The 20,288-nt window shown below is 46.7% G+C and overlaps 1 protein-coding gene across 2 annotated transcripts in view; it reads left to right on the top strand.

Moving 5' to 3' along the window:
* cbsa (cystathionine beta-synthase a) overlaps positions 1-9,977 on the top strand; it is an 82,967-nt gene extending 72,990 nt beyond the window's left edge. The window contains exons 15-16 of one of the 2 annotated variants that reach the window (XM_072259801.1): positions 7,890-7,968; positions 9,506-9,977. In XM_072259801.1, coding sequence (XP_072115902.1) covers positions 7,890-7,968; positions 9,506-9,612 — 186 coding nt within the window. In that variant the 3' untranslated portion in view covers positions 9,613-9,977. Of the gene's footprint in view, positions 1-7,889; positions 7,975-9,505 lie in introns of those variants that run through there. The other variant, XM_072259802.1, reaches the window with a different exon arrangement.
* Positions 9,978-20,288: the final 10,311 nt, after the last annotated feature.

Here is a 20,288-nt window from a genome sequence, read left to right as displayed (position 1 = left end):
CTACCTGTAAGGCAACTTTAAGGGATCTGTGGACATGTACCTCCAGATCCCTCTGCTCCTCCAGACTACCAAGTATCCTGCCATTTACTTTGTACTCTGCCTTGGAATTTGTCCTTCCAAAATGTACCACCTCACACTTTTCTGGGTTGAGCTCCATCTGCTACTTCTCAGCCCACTTCTGCATCCTATCAGTGTCATAAGGCATGCTCCCCAATCCAGGCAACATCCTTGTAAATCTCTTCTGCACCCTTTCTATGGTTTCCACATCCTTCCTGCAGTGAGGTGACCAGAACTGAGCACAGTACTCCAAGTGGGGTCTGACCAGGGCCCTATATACTGGAACATTACCTCTTGGCTTCTGAATCCAATCCCACGATTGATGAAGGCCAATACACTGTATACCTTCTTAACCACAGAGTCAGCCTGCGCAGCTGCTTTGAGCGTCCAATGGACTTGGACCCCAAGATCCCTCTGATCCTCCACACCAAGAAGAGCCTTTCCATTAATACTATATTCTGCCATCGTATTTGACCTGCCAAAATGAACCACTTCACACTCAGTCCTGATGAAGGGTCTCGGCCCAAAACGTCGACTGTACCTCTTCCTAGAGATGCTGCCTGGCCTGCTGCGTTCACCAGCAACTTTTATGTGTGTCACTTCACCCTTATCTGGGTTGAACTCTATCTGCCACTTCTCAGCCCAGTTTTGCATCCTATCAAGGTCCTGCTGTAACCTCTGATAGCCCTCCACACTATCCGCAACACCCCCAACCTTTCTGTCATCAGCAAATTTACTAACCCATCCCTCCACTTCCTCATCCAGGTCATTTATAAAAATCACGAAGAGTCCCAGAACAGATCCCTGAGGCATACCACTGGTCACTGACCTCAATGCAGAAAATGACCATAAATCCTGTGCTTCAGGATCTTCTCCATCAACTTACCAACCACTGAAGTAAGACTCACTGGTCTATAATTTCCTGGGCTATCTCTACTCCCTTTCCTGAATAAGGGAACAACATCCGCAACCCTCCAATCCTTCTGTCCCCATTGATGATGCAAAGATTATCGCCAGAGGCTCAGCAATCTCCTCCCTCACCTCCCACAGTAGCCTGGGGTACATCCCATCCAGTCCCGGTGACTTATTCAACTTGATGCTTTCCAAAACCTCCAGCACATCCTCTTTCATAGTATCTATGTGCTTAAGCTTTTCAGTCTGCTGCAAATCATCACTACAGTCACCAAGATCCTCTTCAATAGTAAATACTGAAGTAAAGTATTCATTAAGTACCTCTGCTATTTCCTCCAGTTCCATACACACTTTCCCACTGTCACACTTGATAGGTCCTATTCTTTCACGTCTTATCCTCTTGCTCTTCACATACTTGTAGAATGCCTTGGGGTTTTCTTCAATCCTGCCCACCAAGGCCTTCTTATGGCCCCTTCTGGCTCTCCTAATTTCCTTCTTAAGCTCCTTCTTGTTAGCCTTATAACCTTATAGATCTCTAACATTACCTAGGTCTCTGAACCTTTCGTAGGCTTTTCTTTTCTTCTTGACTAGATTTACTACGGCCTTTGTACATCACGGTTCCTGTACCCTACCATAACTTCCCTGTCTCATTGGAACATACCTATGCAGAACTCCACACAAATATCTCCTGAACATTTGCCACATTCTTCCGTAACTTTCCCTGAGAACATCTGTTCCCAATTTAAGCTTCCAATTTCCTGCCTGATAGCCTCATAATTCCCCTTACTCTAAAACGCTTTTCTAACTTGCTGTCAGTAGGTTTTTAAAAGCTTACCAATCCTCTGTCTTCCCACTAATTTTTGTTTTGTTTTATGGCTTCTCTTTTGCTTTTACATTAGCTTTGACTTCCCTTGTCAGCCACGGTTGTACTGTTTTGCTATTTGAGTATTTCTTTGTTTTTCAAATATATTTATCCCATACTTTCCTCATTTTTTTCCCCAGAAACTCACACCATTGCTGCTCTGCTGTCATCCCTGCCAACATCTCCTTTCAATTTACTTTGGCCAATCCTCTGTCATACCACTGTAATTTCCTTTACTCCACTGAAATACTGCTATGGCAGACTTTACTTTCTCCCTATCTAATTTAAAGTTGAACTCAAATCATATTGTGATCACTGCCTCCTAAAGATTATTTCACCTTAAGCTCCCTAATAATATCCAGTTCATAACATAACATCCAACAGTATAACTGATCCCCTAGTAGACTCAATGGCAAACTATCTGGAAAGCCATCTTGTAGGCATTCAACAAACTCTCTGTCTTGGAATCCATTTCCAACCTGATTTTCCGAATTAATCTGCATGTTGAAATCCCCCATGATTATCATAACATTGCCCTTTTGACATGCCTTTTCTGTTTCCTGTTGCAATCTGTGGTCCACATCCCAGCTACTATTTGGGTCCTATGTCACATCCTTCTAATGATTTGATGCCATTCTCTACCAGTAGAGCCACACCACCCCCTCTGCCTGCCTTCCTATCCCTCCGATACAACGTGTAACCTTGGACATTCAGCTCCCAACTGCAACCATCCTTCAGCCTCAATTCAGTGATGGCCACAACATCATACCTGGCAAACTGTAATAGTGCAACAAGATCATCCACCTTATTTCTAATACTCCCATGTATTGAGATATAACACTTTGAATACTCTTTATTTGTTACCCTTTTATGATTTTGCATACCTAATATACTCACCCTGCTGGCTGCAATTATGTCCCATCACCTGCCTGCTACCTATCTGCCTGATTCCACACTATCTTTACTTTTTTACCATCCGTGCTACCCTGAGTCCCATCACTCCGGTTCCTACCCCCCACCCCCGCCAAATTAGTTTAAACCCTTCCCAAAAGCTCTAACAAAACTTCCCACAAAAATATTGGTTTCCCTCAAGTTCAGGTGCAAACTGTCACTTCTGAACAGGGCATTCCCAGTGATCCAAGAACCTGAAGCCCTGACCCCTGCACCAGTTTCTCAGCCACACATTAATCTGCCAAATCATCCAAATCATCCCTGACCCTTTCACCTGGGAGGCAACATACCATCCGGGTGTCCCGTTCACATCCACAGAATCTCCTGTCTGTTCCCCTCACTACCGAGTCCCCTATCACTACCACTCCTTTCTTCTCCCTCTTTCCCTTCTGCACCACGGACCCATGCTCAGTGCCTGTAACCCGGTCGCCGTGGCATTCTCCTGGGAGCTCATCCCCCACAACGGTATGCTTATTTTTGAGAGTAATGGCCACAGGGGTGCCCTGTGCTAACTGCCTATTCACATTTCCGTTTCTCCTGACATTCACCCAGCTACTCGTCTCCTGCAACTTCAGAGTGACTACTTCCCTGTAACTCTGATCGATTATCTCCTCACTCTCCCGTACAAGCCAAAGATCATCCAGCCTCTGCTCCAGATCCCTAACACGGTTTTCAAGGAGCTGCAGCCGGATGCACTTCATGCAGATGTAGTTCCCGGGGACACTCTGGGTCTCCCAGGACTCCAGCATCCGGCATGAAGAGCACACGACAGGCCTTTACTACATTAGATACAGAAAGTGGGGAAAGAAGAGGAACCTTAACAGATTCTTACCCAGAGCCAACGCCTCTTTTGAGCTGAAGGGTCCTTTGAGCCAAAGCATGACACGCTGCTCTCACCAATGGCCACCCTGGCTTGTCCTTTCTGTGCTTCACTGACCTGTAAGAAACCTCATTGCTGTGGCTTGCTTCTGCCATTGATGGCCCATCGGAATGAGCCTGAATGCCCACAAAACTCAGCCTGAATGCTGACCTGTGAGACTTTACAATATTCAATAGGTGTCAATAAGATTCCCCTCCCCCACCCATTCTTCTGAACTCTAGCGAGTACAGACCCAGAGCCACCAAACGTTCTTCATAGGTTAACCCTTTCATTCCTGGGATCATTCTTGTGAGTCTCCCCTGACCCCCTCTAATGTCTCATTCTTTGATACGAGACCCAAAACTGCTCACAATACTCCAAGTGCAGTCTGACCAATGCCTTATAAAGCCTCTGCATTACATCCTTGCTTTTGTATTCTAGTCCTCTCAAAATTGCATTTGCCTTCCTTGCCACGTATTCAACCTACAAGTTAACCTTTAGGGAATTCTGCACAAGGACTCCCAAATCCCTTTGCACTTCTGATTTTTGAATTTTCTCCCCATTTAGAAAATAGTCCATGCCTTTATTCCTCTCAGTACCCCAAAATCTCAACCTTAATAATAGATCCAAATCTTTCCAACCACTGAAGTCAAGCTAAGTAGCATATAATTTCCTTGCTTCTGCGTCCCTCCCTTCTTAAAGAGTGGAGTGACCCCACTCCACCTGCTTACTTGCTTGTCTTTTTGATACAAAGTTTATCCTTGGATGTTAACCTCCCAGCTATGATCCCCACAAGTCACGATTCAGTGATAGCCACAATGCCATACCTGCCAATGCCTAACTGTGCAACATGATCATCTACCTTATTCTGCGTTCAAATATAACATCTTCACTCCTGTATTTGTCAGCCTTTTTCATTCTGGCCCCGTTACTCTTTTACCTCATCCCATTGACTGCAATTCTGCCCTGTTTTCTGCCTGTTTTTCCTCACAGTCTCACTACACATTGCATCTACTTGAATACCAACTACCCTATCCACAGCCCTATCACTCCAGCCCAATCCCCCTGCCAAATTAGTTTAAACCATCTCTAGGAGCTCTAGCAAACCTGCCCACAAGGATATTGGGTCCCCCATCGGGTTCAGGAGTAACTTGTCCTTTTTGCTAGGTCATACCTTCCTCAGAAGAGATCCCAATCACACAGAAATCTGAACCCCTGCCCTTCCCTAAAATCTCTCTTCCGGACCCCCCCCCCCCCCCCACTGTTTTCCTGACTTCCAGCTGTTCACTCTCCCCATTTCGAAAGCTATGGACCTAATGTGAGACCTCTGGTAGGCCTCCCACCCCCCACCAACACCGTATCCTAAGCAGTCCACTTATTGTTGTGCAGAAGGTCACGGGGTATTCTGCGTTGGCTACATATTCCCTTTCTCTCGCCTGACAAGTCACTCAGGGGTGAACTTCCCTGTTGCTCCTATTACCTTCTCAATTTCCCGTATGAGTTGAAGGCCATCCAGCAGCAGCTCCAGCTCCTTAACAAGGTCTCTAAAGAGTTGCAACTCTATGCACTTAATACAGATGTAGCCACCGGGGAGACTGGCGCAGATGTGGACGTCGGGGAGACTGTGGCGCAGATGTGGTCGTCTGGGGGACCGTGGCGCAGATGTGGACACCGGGGGGACTGTGGCGCAGATGTGGTCGTCGGGGGGAACTGTGGTGCAGATGTGGTCGTCGGGGGGACTGTGGCGCAGATGTGGACACCGGGGAGACTGTGGCGCAGATGTGGACACCGGGGAGACTGTGGCGCAGATGTGGACGTCGGGGAGACTGTGGCGCAGATGTGGTCGTCGAGGGGACTGTGGCGCAGATGTGGTCGTCGGGGAGACTGTGGCGCAGATGTAGAGATCGGGGAGACTGTGGTGCAGATGTAGCCATCGGAGAGACTGTGTGGCAGATGAATTCTCAGTTTTACTATTCTCTGGCTAAAAAAATTCCTCCTTAACTCTGTTCTAAAAGGTCACCCTTCTATTTTGTGGCTGTGCCCTCTAGTTCTGGATACCCCCACCATAGGAAACATCCCTCCATATCTACCCTATCTACTCCTTTCAACATTCGGTAAATGTCAGTGAGATCCTCTCTCCCCCCCACTGCGTTCTTCTAAATTCCAGGGAATACAGGACCAGAGCTGCCAAATGCTCTTCATATGTTAACCCCTTTATTCCTGGAATCATCCTCGTGAAACTCCTGTGGACTCTCTCCAATGACAACACATCCTTTCTGACATATGGGGCCCAAAACTGTTGACAATACTCTAAGTGCGGCCTGACTAGTGTCTTAGAAAGGTTCAGCATTATCCCCTTGCATTTATATTCAATTCCCCTTGAAATAAATGCCAACATTGTATTTGCATTTGCCTTCTTTACTACAGACTTAACCTGTAAATTAACTTCCTGGGAGTCTTGCACAAGGACTCCGCACCTCTGATGTTTGAACCTTCTCCCCATTTAGATAATAGTCTTCACTATTGTTCCTTTTACCAAAATATATTATCATACATTTCCCAACATTATTTCATCTGCCACTTTTTTGCCCATTCTTCCAATTTGTCTAAGTCCTGCTACAATCGCATTGCTTCCTTAGCACTACCTACCCCTCCACCTATCTTCGTATTATTCGCAAACTTTGCCACAAAGCCATCAGTTCCATTTTCTAAACCACTGACAAACAATTTGAAAATTAGTGGTCCCAATACTGACCACTGAGGAACATCACTAGTCACCGGCAGCCAACCAGAAAAGACCCCTTTTACTCCCACTCGCTGCCTCCTGCCCGTCAGCCATTACACTATCCATGCCAGTATCTTTCCTGTAACACCATAGGATTTTATCTTACTAAGCAGCCTCATGTGTGGCATCTCATCAAACGCAATTTCTGTTCCTTCTCTGAGGAATGAGAATAATGTTCCTGCTGGCTGTCTGTAGCTCTGTGGTGGAACAGCAAACCAAAAATGACAAAAGAGGAGGACTTTTATTTATCACAAGCTCAGATTTATCCCAGTCTCCTAAGATAGATGCTCTCTGAGCTCCATTATGGAAACAGATTACAAAGGGAACAGTGAAGATTCGAGTGTGTCTTCTGAAGAAATGCAACATACCATAAGACTCCTGGCGGTGCAGAAGGAATGCACTAGATGGCTCTAGGAAAAGAGCCCAGCGTAATGTGGGGTATAGTACACTCTCTCACCACTAGCCCTGTCCTGTCAGCCTCCCCTGCCCTCGCTATGGCCGAGACTGCTTATACATTGACCACATTAGCTATCTCACAGCCTGCTGTACGTGACTGGAATGGAGCCCAGTTTCTGCCATCTTGTGGGTGGATGATGAAGAACAGTGGTAGATGTAGGAGCCCCTTTTTAGATATGCTGTACCATTCATTAGATCATGGCTGGTCTTTACCCCGATCCCTGCTCTCTCCCTGCATCCCTGATTCCTGAATCTATTGATTGGTACTTGGAATGAACTCAGTAACTGGGACGCTGCAGTGCACTAGGTTTAAAATCCTGTCATTTGGTCAGAGGAAGTGGGTTAGGTGGGTTTAAGGAGTAAACCTCCCTGAACAAGCTCTTCCAGGACAGACAGCATGGATTAGATAGAGTCTGGTTCTGGGGACGGGCGATATGACAGACAGACACCTGGGGATGGACAATCTCACAGGTACCTAGGGACGGGCGATATGACAGACAGACACCTGGGGACGGGTGATATGACAGACAGACACCTGGGATGGACAATCTCACAGATACCTAGGGACGGGCGATATGACAGACAGACACACCTGGGGACGGGCGATATGACAGACAGACATGTGGGGATGGACAATCTCACAGACAGACACCTGGGGATGGACAATCTCACAGATACCTCGGGACGGGTGATATGACAGACAGATACCTGGGGATGGACAATCTCAGACACCTGGGGACGGGCTATATGACAGACACACACCTGGGGACGGGTGATACGACAGACAGATACCTGGGGACGGGCGATATGACAGACACCTGGGGATGGGCGATCTCACAGACACACACCTGGGGACGAGCAGTATGACAGACACATTCCTAGGCTGTTCTGATGGTTCCTACAGCAAGGACAAGTTAAACAACTTCCATCCCCGTCCTCCCTGGGAGCGATGGTTTCCCCTTCTGACAGAGTGATCCTCATTGCAACACCTGTCATTTTGTGTTTAGGTTACGGGGACTGATGAGCTGGGAGAGCTCTCCGTGAAACTCGACAGTAACCCCTTCGTCCTGGTCATGGATCATAAAGGTGAGTGTTTCCCATTGCTGACGTCCATAATCCCTCCCAGTAACACAACAAACCCTAGATCAACTCACCCCTCCCCCATAGACAGGTACCTCATCTCTCCCCGACGGTCCCTCATCCCTCCCCCATGGTCCCTCATGCCCTTCGTCCCACCCCCACGGTCCCTCACACCCGTCATCCATCCCCACTGACTCTCACACCCCTCGTCCCTCCCTCACACCCCTCATCCCTTCCCCACCGACTCTCATACCCCTCATCCCTCCCCAATGGTCCCTCACACCCCTCATTCCTCCCCGATGGTCCCTCCCCAATGGTCCCTCACACCCCTCATCCCTTCCCCACTGACTCTCATACCCCTCATCCCTCCCCAATGGTCCCTCAGACCCCTCATCCCTCTCCCAGGGTCCCTCACACCACTCATCCCTCCCTCACTGACTACTTGAGAACTCCCTTATCCCTTCTCCGATAACTGGTACCCCTCACCCATCCTCACTATTCGTGCCCCTTGTCCCTCCCTCAACGACTCGTCCCACTCATCACACCCTTACCACCCAGTTCCACAGATTCTGAAACAGATTGGACACTTATGTCAGTGGTAGGGAGATTATTCGAGATGATTACGTGAGCATTTTTAAAGCATGGCATAATTGGGATATTCTGTGTTGTCTTCCGTGTGACAGGTCGTGTTACTGTTTTAATTGAGTTTATCGAGGAGTTGATGAAGGTAGAGCTGTGAATGTTGTCCACATGGATCTTAATAAGACTTTTGACAGGGTTCCTCATATGAGGCTTCTGCAGAAGGGGGGGGGGGGTCCAAGTCCGTAGTTCCCTACGCAGGTAGATAGTGGTAAAGAAGGTATATGCGTGCTTGCTGTTATTGAGGCATTGAGTTTGAGTCAGGAAGTTGTGTTGCAGATTTATAAAACTGGTTGGTCTGCATCTGGAGTATTGCATTTAACTCTGGTTATTCCATCATAGGGAGGTTGCTGAGGGTGCAGGAGAGGTTTACCAGGATGCTGCCTGGTTTGGAGGGCACGTGCTAAATGAGAGGCTGGGGGCTGGGCACACCTGGGTTGTTCTCTCTGGTGAATGAAAGCAGAGAGGAGATCTGATTTCAGTTTATGAAATTATAGGTAGCAGCTGTTCCCAGGGTTGAAATATCTGATAGCAGAGGGTATGCAATGAAGGTGCAAGGGGCAAGTTCAAACAAGTTGTGCAGGGCAAGTTTTCTGACTGAATGGTGGGGCCCTGGGTTGTGCCATGTGGCTTGTGATGAAAGCGAATACTGCTGAGGAGTTTCAAAGGGTCTTGGGCATATGAATGTGCAGAGGATGAAGGGATTTGAACCGTATGCAGACAGTCTGATTAGCTTAGTTTGGCATGTCACTGTGGGCCAGAGGGCTAGTTCCTATGTTGTACTGTACTGTTCTGTGTTTACTGACCGCAGTGTCTGTTACACTCACCCCCTCCCCCTATGCACGGCCTCACCCCTTCCCACTGCGTCTGTGCCCTCTGACCCTGGACTCTGCTCCGTTTCCAGCTGCGGTGGATGACAGATGCCTAGCCCAGCCTGTGGTCACTGGTGTGGTAACTGCTGTGGACCTGCTGGACTTCATCACGCGAGAGGGAGTTGTCTGCGCAAAGTGAGACGCTGGGACCTCTGCAGCCCACTACACACAGGTTATCCATCCTCCACTGCGGTGCAGTCCCACTGCTGCCTCTTGCTGGAACCCTGCAATGAGGTGCAGGGCTAGATTTGTATGCTGGAATTCCATCGTGTGAACCTGGACTCGGATGTGATCAGTGCTTACTCCTTTCGCTGTCTGTAGCCTTATCTCTACGGGCTTTATCCACTCTGTTGTCTGTGGGGCTCCAGTGTTGCCTCACGATTCACTGGCCAGTGCCAGTACTGAACAACAATAATGAAATGTTAATTAATGATGATTTCTGTAAGTCTCATCTCTGATGTAATGCAGATGGATTTAATAAAGTCGCCCTGATTGCTAACCGGAGCTGTGGTCACACACGATGGTGTTCTCTCTGACTGAGGCAGTGCTGAGTGATGATTTCAGCACCTGGATACATATTCACAACCACCCTTTCCTGTCTCACAAACAGCTGCCTCCCTAAGATTATCTGCCTTTTCCACACCTGCTCTTCTGCATCTTTAACATGGTTAGAGCATATTCTGATTGGTAGGAGGCAGCGAATGGGGATAAAAGGATCCTTTACTGGTTGGCTACCTGTGACTAGTGTTCCTCAGGGGTCAGTGTTGGGACTGTTTCTTTTTATGTTGTGTATCAATGATTTAGATGATACGAAGATTGATGGAGGGGCAGGTAGTGTTGAGGAAACAGGCTGCGGAAAGACTTAGATTAGGAGAAGGGGCAAGAGAGCGGCAAATAAAATACTGTGTTGGAAAATGCATGGTCATGCACTTTGGATTTTCTTCACATTTGGAAAATAGTCTGCACATTTATTTCTACTACCAAAAATCTGAGATGCTGAGGGACTTGGGAGTCCTTGTGCAGAATATCCTGAAGGTTAACTTGCAGGGTGAGTCAGTGGTGAGAAAGGCAAATGCATGTTAGCACTCATTTCAAGAGGTCTAGAATACAAGAGCAGGGATGTAATGCTGAGGATTTATAAGGCACTCGTGAGGCCTCACCTTGAGTATTGTGAACAATTTTGGTCCCCTCATCATAGAAAAGATGTGCTGGCATTGGAGAGGGTCCAGAGGAGGTTCACAAGGATGATTCCGGGAATGAAAGGGTTATCATACCAGGAATGTTTGATGGCTCTGGGTCTGTACTCACTGGAATTGAGGGGGGACCTTTCTAATGTTGAAAGGCCTGGACAGAGTAGATGTGGAAAGGATGTTTCCCATGGTGGGAGAGTCTAGGACAAAAGGGCACAGCCTCAGGAAAGAGGGGTGCCCATTTTAAAACAGATGCGGAGAAATTTCTTTAGCCAGCGGATAGTGAATTTGTGGAACTTGTTGCCATATGCAGCTGTGGAGGCCAGGTCGTTGGGTGTATATAAGGCAGAGATTGATAGGTTCTTGATTGGACATGGCATCAAAGGTTATGGGGAGAAGGCCAGGGTATGGGGTTGAGGTGGGGAGAAAAGGCCTAATTCTGCTCCTATGTCTTATGGTCTGATGTTATCTCAGTTTCACAAGTTCTTCTGATTTCTTGCCCACCTCAGACAGAGAGCAGGAACACTTGGTTCCCTATTCTGTCTAAGGGAACAGTTTCCATCTCCATTGCCTTCAAGATCTCTCACCTCTAATACAAACAGAAGCAATCCAGGGGAAGAGACAGCCGAGAGGGAAGATGCTGTAGATCCAGAACAACAGACACAAAGTTCTGGAGAAACCCAGCGGGGCAGCCAGCATCCATGGAAGGAAGTCTTGAGATGAGACCCTCATCAGCACGTCCAGACAGTTAATTTTCCTTCCAGGTTAAAAACCCAGAACGAGGCAAGAGGAAAAACAAGATAATCTAACTTGGCGGCCTCCTGTGATCCCCTTCATGATAGATAATAGTCTTCGACCTAGTCAGTTCATTTCTCAAACAACAATGAAAAGCATCAGAAAGGTTCTGGCAGTAACATCATCCTGGCAATAGTACTGGAGCCTTGGGCTCCAGGAATGAGCCCTCACTTAAGCTGTTCCAATACAGCTACAACACTGGCATCTACTGACAGTGTGAAGGCTGTATTGTGCATCAGAAGTACTCTAGCCCATCCGATCAGTAAGACCGTAAGTTAATAGAGCAGAATTAGACTATTTGGCCCATTGAGTCTGCTCTGCCATTTCATCATGGCTGATCCAATTTTCCTCTCTCTCCAATCTCCTGCCTTCCCCTGTACCCCTTCATGCCCTGACCAATCAAGAATCTATCAACCTCTGCCTTAAATATACATAAAGACTTGGCCTCCACAGCTGCCTGTGGTAACAGATTCTGCAGATTCACCATTCTCTGGCAAAGAATTTGCTCCTCATCACCAATTTAAAAGTACGCCCCTCTATTCTGAGGCTGTTGTCTAGTCTTAGACACTCCCATCACAGGAATCATCCTCTCCACATCCACTCGAAGGTTCATTTATTATCAAAGTAAACAACTCTGAAATTCTTTTTCTCCAGATAGCCACAAAGCCAAGACAGACAAGAACTGCAGCACAATCATCTCCCCCTTCCCCGCACACAAAAAATGAGAAAGATTGGGTGGAAACACAGAATACAAAAAACCTATAAGATTCAGAAAGATCTATAGTCCAAGTCCATGTCCAAAACACTGAAAACCTGTGTAACATTCTACAGGTACAGCAACAGCTGATCACCACTCTGATAACAGTGCGATTCCCCAGTGATTAAAAGACAGTTACCCCTTTCTGATAGAAGAGCGATTTATTGGAAGAATGGGCAAAAAAGTGGCAGATGGGATAGTGTTGGGAAATGTATGAGACATAGAAAACCTACAGCACAATACAGGCCTTTGGCCCACAAAGTTGTGCCGAACATGTCCCTACCTTAGAAATTACTAGGCTTACCCATATATTTTTCTAAGCTCCATGTACCTATCCTAAAGTCTCTTAAAAGACCCTATCGTACCCGCCTCCACCAGCATTGCCGGCAGCCCATTCCACGCACTCACCACTCTCTAAGTAAAAAAAACTTACTCCTGAGATCTCCTCTGTACCTACTCCTCAGCACCTTAAAACTGTGACCTCTTTTGGCAGCCATTTCAGCCCTGGGAAAAAGCCTCTGACTATCCACATGATCAATGCCTCTTATCATCTGATACACCTCTACCAGGTCCCCTCTCATGTTCTGTGGCAGATGGAACCACTTCACATTTCTTTTCTATGCAGAGCAGGGTACGATCTGCTCCCAACACCTGCCAACCTCAGCACCTGGTATGAAGGTAAAACAGGTGTGCTGCTTGTGGCGAGAAGGGAGCACTTCAACATATTTTGAGTACGTGCAGAGTCAATCTTTCCATGGCATGTGCACTTGGAGACATATCAACGTTCTCAAAGTTGTAACAGAAGCGGTTGAGCAGAGAGTACTGCAGCACAACTTATCTCATGCCCCATGCTGCACAGAACATCACATATCATTTGTGAAAGAAGGCTCCAAGTCAAGGGTGTGCAGCAGGCTCACGACCAAGCATACTTTCTTCAGCCAATGATTGGTGTGTCAAGGCCGACCTGGACGGGAAAGACAGTTTCCCGGAGCAAATAGCTTTCACCACATTGCGTCCAGATATAATGGTATGGTCTGACACCAGTAGAGAAGCGGTTATTGGTGAACTCACAGTCCCCTGGGAAGACAACATTGATGAAGCCCATGAGCGCAAGTTAACCAAGTATGCAGAGTTAAGATCAGAGTGCAGAGACAGAGGGTGGAAGGTCTCATGCTATCCATTCGAAGTAGGCTGCTGTGGGTTTATTGCGTTCACTCTCCAGAAGTGGCTGCGTGACCTTGGCTTCACTAGAAGAGAGATCAAGTCAACCAGCAGGGCTGTAGCTGAGGCAGCAGAGAAAGGATCAGCATGGGTGTGGACCAAGTATGTCCAGAGGGGCAGATAGTCAGACAGTGTATACATCTTTTGCAAATCCTTCAGTAGTTGCATAGACACCTGAAGAGCAGACTATCTGTTGGATGGAAGTGACCAACAACTCTTGATAGAGGCAGATGCCAAGTTTTTAAGCTCACCAGTGGGAGGTCGTGCTTTAGCACTGCAGGCCCACCACCTCGAGGGAGTCTTGATCATAAGTGGGCTGGAACTCCTGAAGACAGGTGGCAGATCAACTGATGATCCCACTGGTGATAGCACAGGACAGTTAACATCTTAGTCCAAGTGTATTTTTCAATTCACCTCTATCAGGTCGCCTCTCATCCTCCGTTGCTTCAAGGAGAAAAGGCCGAGTTCACTCAACCTATTCTCATAAGGCATGCTCCACAATCCAGGCAACATACTTGTAAATCTCCTGTGCACCCTTTCAATGGTTTCCATGTCCTTCCTGTAGTGTGGTGACCAGATAATGAATTTTGGTAAAAGGAACTATAGTGCAGACTATTATCTATGTTTGTAAATGGGGAGAAGGTTCAAACATCAGAGGTGCAGAGGGACTTTGGAGTCCCCATACAAGACTCACAGAAGGTTAATTTACAGGTTGACTGTGGTATAGAAGGCAAATGCAATATTAGCATTTATTTCAAGGGGATTAGAATATAAAAGCAAGGAGGTAATGCCAAGATTTATAAGACACTCGTCAGTATACACTTATTGTCAACAGTTTTGTGCCCCACATCTAAGAAAGGATGTGTTGTCATTGGAAAGTGTCCAGAGGAGATCCATGAATATGATTCTGGGAATGAAGGGGTTAACATATGAGGAGCATTTGGCAGCTTTGGGCCTGTAGTCACTGGAATTTAGAACAATGTGGAGGGATCTCATTGAAACTTACCGAATGTTGAAAGGACTAGATAAGGTGGATGTGGAGAGAATGTTTCCTGTGGTGGAGGTATCCAGAACTAGAGGGCACAGCCTCTAAACTGAGGTGCGACCCTTTAGAACAGAGGTAAGGAGGAGTTTTTTTAGCCAGAGAGCAGTGAATCTGTAGAGTGCTGTGCCACAGACTGAGGTGGAGGCCAAGTCCATGGGTATATTTAAGGCAGAAGATTGTTTCCTGATCGGTCAGGGCATCAAAGGTTATGGTGAGAAGACAGGTGTACGGGGGTTGAGTGGGATCCAGGATCAGCCATGATTGAATGGTGGAACAGACTCGATGGGCTGAATGGCCTAATTCTGATGTCTTATGGTTTTATCTACCCCTAACCAGTGATCGAAAGGCAGTCTCCTTCACAGATAGCAGAGCAGTCCCCAACAATCAAAAGGCAGTCTGTCCTCTCCGAAAGCAGAGGAATTCCCCAGTGATCAGCCACCACTCACCTTCTGCATTCGCCCAATGTTTCAATCTCCCTCATCACTTAATCGGCAAACAATAGCAACTTTAATTGGTGAAATGAAGTCGAACATCAGCTCATGGCCCATCCCACAGCTTTCTTGCATGCTACCTCTGCCTCTGGGAATACTCTCAGAGACTACAGAGCATTGAAATACACAAGTGACCTCCAAACTGCAAATACAAGGAAATCTGTAGATGCTGGAATTTCAAGCGACACATCAAAGTTGCTGGTGAACGCAGCAGGCCAGGCAGCATCTCTCGGAAGAGGTACAGTCGACGTTTCAGGCCAAGACCCTTCGTCAGGACTAACTGAAAGAAGAGTGAGTAAGGGATTTGAAAGGGGGAGGGGGAGATCCAAAATGATAGGAGAAGACAGGAGGGGGAGGGATAGAGCCAAGAGCTGGACAGGTGATTGGCAAAGGGGATAAGAGAGGATCATGGGACAGGAGGTCCGGGGAGAAAGACAAGGGTGGGGGGAACCCAGAGGATGGGCAAGGGGTATAGTCAGAGGGGCAGAGGGAGAAAAAGGGGAGAGAGAGAAAGAACGTATAAAAATAAATAACGGATGGGGTATGAGGGGGAGGTGGGGCATTAGTGGAAGTTAGAGAAGTCAATGTTCATGCCATCAGGTTGGAGGCTACCCAGACGGAATATAAGGTGTTGTTCCTCCAACCTGAGTGTGGCTTCATCTTTACAGTAGAGGAGGCCATGGATAGACATAATCAGAATGGGTTGTGGAATTAAAATGTGTGGCCACTGGGAGATCCTGCTTTCTCTGGCGGACAGAGCGTAGATGTTCAGCAAAGTGGTCTCCCAGTCTGCGTCGGGTCTCGCCAATATATAGAAGGCCACATCGGGAGCACCGGATGCAGTATATCACCCCAGCCGACTCACAGGTGAAGTGTCGCCTCACCTGGAAGGACTGTCTGGGACCCTGAATGGTGGTGAGGGAGGAAGTGTAAGGGCATGTGTAGCACTTGTTCTGCTTACAAGGAGGGAGATCAATGGGGAGGGATTGAGGGGGGGAATGAATGGACAAGGGAGTCGTGTAGGGAGTGATCCCTGCGGAAAGCAGGGGGGTGGGGGGAGGGAAAGATGTGCTTAGTGGTGGGATCCCGTTGGAGGTGGCAAACTGCAAATCACTGGCTCTAACAGTTCCAGAATCACATTCAAGATGAAAAACAAACATAAAAGAAGTGAAATATATGGTTCCATGACCTATCCAGAAGATTTCGATCGAAGGAGTGCTTTCTGTAGGCACCAGAAAGCTAATTAAGACCTTTCACCATTCAATAGATTTCAATAAGGTCATCCCTCATTCTTCTGAACTCTAGTGAATACAGTCCCAGAGCCATCAAACTTTCTTCATATGACAAGCCATTCAATCCTAGAATAATTTTGGTGAACCTCCTCTGAATGCTCTCCAATTTCAACACATCCTTTCTAAGATAGGGTCCCTAACCTGCTCACAATACTCCAAGTGAGGTCTCACCAGTGCTTTATAAAGTCTCAACATTATATCCTTGCTTTTATAAATTCTAGTCCTCTTGAAATGAAAGCTAATGTTGTATTTGCCTTCCTCACCACAGACTCAACCTGCAAATTAACCTTCTCAAGTATCCCAGGTCCCTTTGTGCCTCAGATTTCTGTATTATATCTCCATCTAGAAAATAGTCAGCCCAACCTCCCCCGCCACCTATCTTCGTATTGTCTGCAAATTTTGCAACAAAGCATCAGGTTTCATCATCCAAATCATTGACATACGATGTAAAAGGAATCGGTCCCAACACAGACCCCCTGTGGAACAACACTTGTCAGAAAAGGCTCCCTTTATTCCCACTTTTTGCTTCCTGCCAATCACTCACTGCTTTATCCATGCTAGGATCTTTCCTGTAATACCATGGGCTTGTAGCTTGTTAAGCAGCCTCATGTGTGGCACCTTGTCAAAGGCCTTTTGAAAATCCAAGTACACAGCATCAACCAATTCTCCTTTGTGTATCCCGCTTGTTATTTCTTCAAAGAATTGGAAAAGATTTGTCAGACAAGATTTTCCCTTGAGAAAACCATGCTGACTGTGGCCTATTTTATGTGGCATCAAGTACCCTGAGATCTCATCCTTAACAATCCAACATTTTCCCAAGCACTGAGGTCAGATGAACTGAGTCCTGATGAAAGGTCTCAGCCTGAAGCATCGATTGTACTCTTTTCCATAGATACTCCAGCACCTTGTGTAAATCGCTTGGATTTCCAGCATCTGCAGATTTTCTACTGTTTGTGATTGGCCTATAGTTTCCAATCTTCTGCCTCTATCCCTTTTCGAAGAGTGGAGTGACATTTGCAATTTTCCAGTCTTCCAGAACCATTCCAGAATAGTGATAGAACATAAAACATAGAATAGTACAGCACATTACAGGCCCTTCGGCCCACAATGTTGTGCCGAACCTCAAACCCTGCCTCCCATATAACCCCCCACCTTAAATTCCTCCATATACCTGTCTAGTAGTCTCTTAAACTTCACGAGTGTATCTGCCTCCACCACTGACTCAGGCAGTGTATTCCACGCACCAACCACTCTCTAAGTAAAAAAATCTTCCTCTAATATCCCCCTTGAACTTCTCACCCCTTACCTTAAAGCCATGTCCTCTTGTATTGAGCAGTGGTGCCCTGGGGAAGGGGCGCTGGCTATCCACTCTATCTATTCCTCTTAATATCTTGTACACCTCTATCATGTCTCCTCTCATCCTCCTCCTCTCCAAACAGTAAAGCCCTAGCTCCTTTAATCTCTGATCATAATGCATACTCTCTAAACCAGGTAGCATCCTGGTAAATCTCCTCTGTACCCTTTCCAATGCTTCCACATCCCTCCTATAGTGAGGTGACCAGAATTGGACACAGTACTCCAAGTGTGGCCTAACCAGAGTTTTATAGAGCTGCATCATTACATCGCAACTCTTAAGCTCTATCCCTCGACTTATGAAAGTTAACACTCCATAAGCTTTCTTAACTACCCTATCTACCTATGATGATTGAAAGATCATTGCTAATGCCTTCACAATCTCTTCAGCCACCTCTTTCAGAACCCTGGGTGTGCACCATCTGGACCCCGTGATTTATCTATCTTCAAACCTTTTAGTTTCACAAGAACGTTCTGCCTAATGATGTCAACTTCATGTGCTTCATGACCCCTTGACACCTGGATGTTCCACTACACTCATCACTGATGTGATGATAGTGGTAGTCAATGCTTCTCAAATCCTTAGCATCGGCCTGCTCACAGGAGCCAAGGTTGGGCTCTGCCAAAGTCACTCAGTTCCTAACCATAGTTCCTCCTTGGACTAAAGAACTGAACTCCAGAGGAGCAGTGAGTGTACCTGTCCTTGTCTTCAGGGCAGTGTTTGACAGAGAGTGGCATCAAGGAGTTCTGCTGAAACTGGAGTCAGTAGGAATTGTGTGAAAGCGGAACATAGAACCCACTACACATCCATCACCAGTCACAGTCTGCATCACCACTCAATCAATTACTGATCCACCACCAATCACTCTCAGCATCACCCATGCACCATCACACTCTCCATTGGTCACCCATCACCATCTCTCTCTCCATCACCATCACTGTTTCCATTGGCCGTCCATCACCATCTGCCTCTCGATGACCATCCATTCTCCCAATTACCATCACTCTCTCCATCACCATCCACTCTATCCATCACCATCAATCTTTCCATCGGCTGTCCATCACCGTCTTCCTCTCAGTCCCCATCACTCTCTCCCTCACTGCCGCTCTCTCCCTCACCATCAATCTTTCCATTGGCTGTCCATCACCGTCATACTCTCAGTCCCCATCACTCTCTCCCTCACCATCGCTCTCTCCCTCACCGCCGCTCTCTCCCTCACCAATCTTTCCATTGGCTGTCCATCACCATCATCCTCTCAGTGACTGTCCTCTCTCCGTCACTGTCACTCTCAAGCACCCATCCATCACCAGATAGAAGCAGAATGAGGCCATTCAGCCCATCAAGCCTGCTCCACCATTTCATCATGGCTGATCCCAGATCCCACTCAATCATACACCTGCCTTCTCGTCAAATCCTTTGATGCCCTGACTGAACAGGAAAAGTACCCATTAAGTTCATCTGCCATTTCTCTATCCCCCATTATACCTCACCAGCATCATTTTCCAGTGGTCCAATATAAACTCTAACCTCCCTTTTACTCTTTATATAACTGAAAAAACTTCTAGCATCCTGCTTTATATTATTGGCTAGTTTGCCTTCATATTTTACATTTAACCTTCATTTAGCTTTTTTTAGATGTCTTTTGTTGGATTTTAAAAACCCTCTCGATCTTCCAACTTCCCACTCACTTTTCCGACCTTTCCTTGGGTTTTCATGCAGTCTTTAACTTCCCTTGTCAGCCACATTTTCACACCCTATCATTTGAGAATAACTTCTTCTGTGGGACTTAACTACCTTGCACCTTGTGAACTATTCCCAGAAACATCAACCATCTCTGCTCTGCCACCATCCCTGCCAGAATCCTCCTCCAATCCACCTGGGCAGCTCCTCTCTCATGCCTCCGTAATTCCCTTTATTCCACTGGGATACTGATACTTCTGACTTATGCTTCTCCCTCTCAAATTGCAGCCTGAAGTCAATCATAGTATGATCACTGCCTCCTAAGGATTCCTTTACATTAAGCTCCCTAATAAGATCTGAGTTATTACACAACACCCAATCCAAGATGGGCTTTCCCTGAGTATGCTTAAGCACAATCTGCTCTAAAAAGCCATCTCGTATGCATTCAACAAATTCCCTGTCTTACGATCCAACAGTAACTGATTTCCCGATCCCCTTACATATTGAAATTCCCTATTGTGATTGTGTCATTATCCTTATTACATGCCTTTCCTAGCTCTGTTTGCAATCTCAACCCCACATCTTGGCTACTATATGGAGGTCTATATATGTGTTTCCCATAATTTTTTTTACCCTTGCAGTTTCTTAACCAGACCCATAAAGATTCCACATTCTCTAACCTTTAGTTAGAGAGTAATTCCATCTCTTAAAACAGTACCACACCACTGCCTATATCTTCCTGCCTGTCCTTTCGATATAAAATATATCCTTTGTTATAAAGCTCCCAACTCTGGCCTTCTTTCAGCCACGACTCAGTGATGCCCACAACGTCATACCGACCAAGCACTAATTGCGCCACGAGTTCATCCACCTTATTCTGAATGCTACATATATTTAAATACAACACCTTCAGTCCTGCATTCTATGCCCTGTTGAATTTTGTCTCTGTGGTACAATCTTTGCTCAGTTTGCATTCGTACCCAATCATTG

Source organism: Mobula birostris, chromosome 6, assembly GCF_030028105.1.
Source record: "Mobula birostris isolate sMobBir1 chromosome 6, sMobBir1.hap1, whole genome shotgun sequence".
Lineage (NCBI taxonomy): Eukaryota > Metazoa > Chordata > Chondrichthyes > Myliobatiformes > Myliobatidae > Mobula > Mobula birostris.
This window is presented reverse-complemented; position numbering and strand designations above follow the sequence as displayed.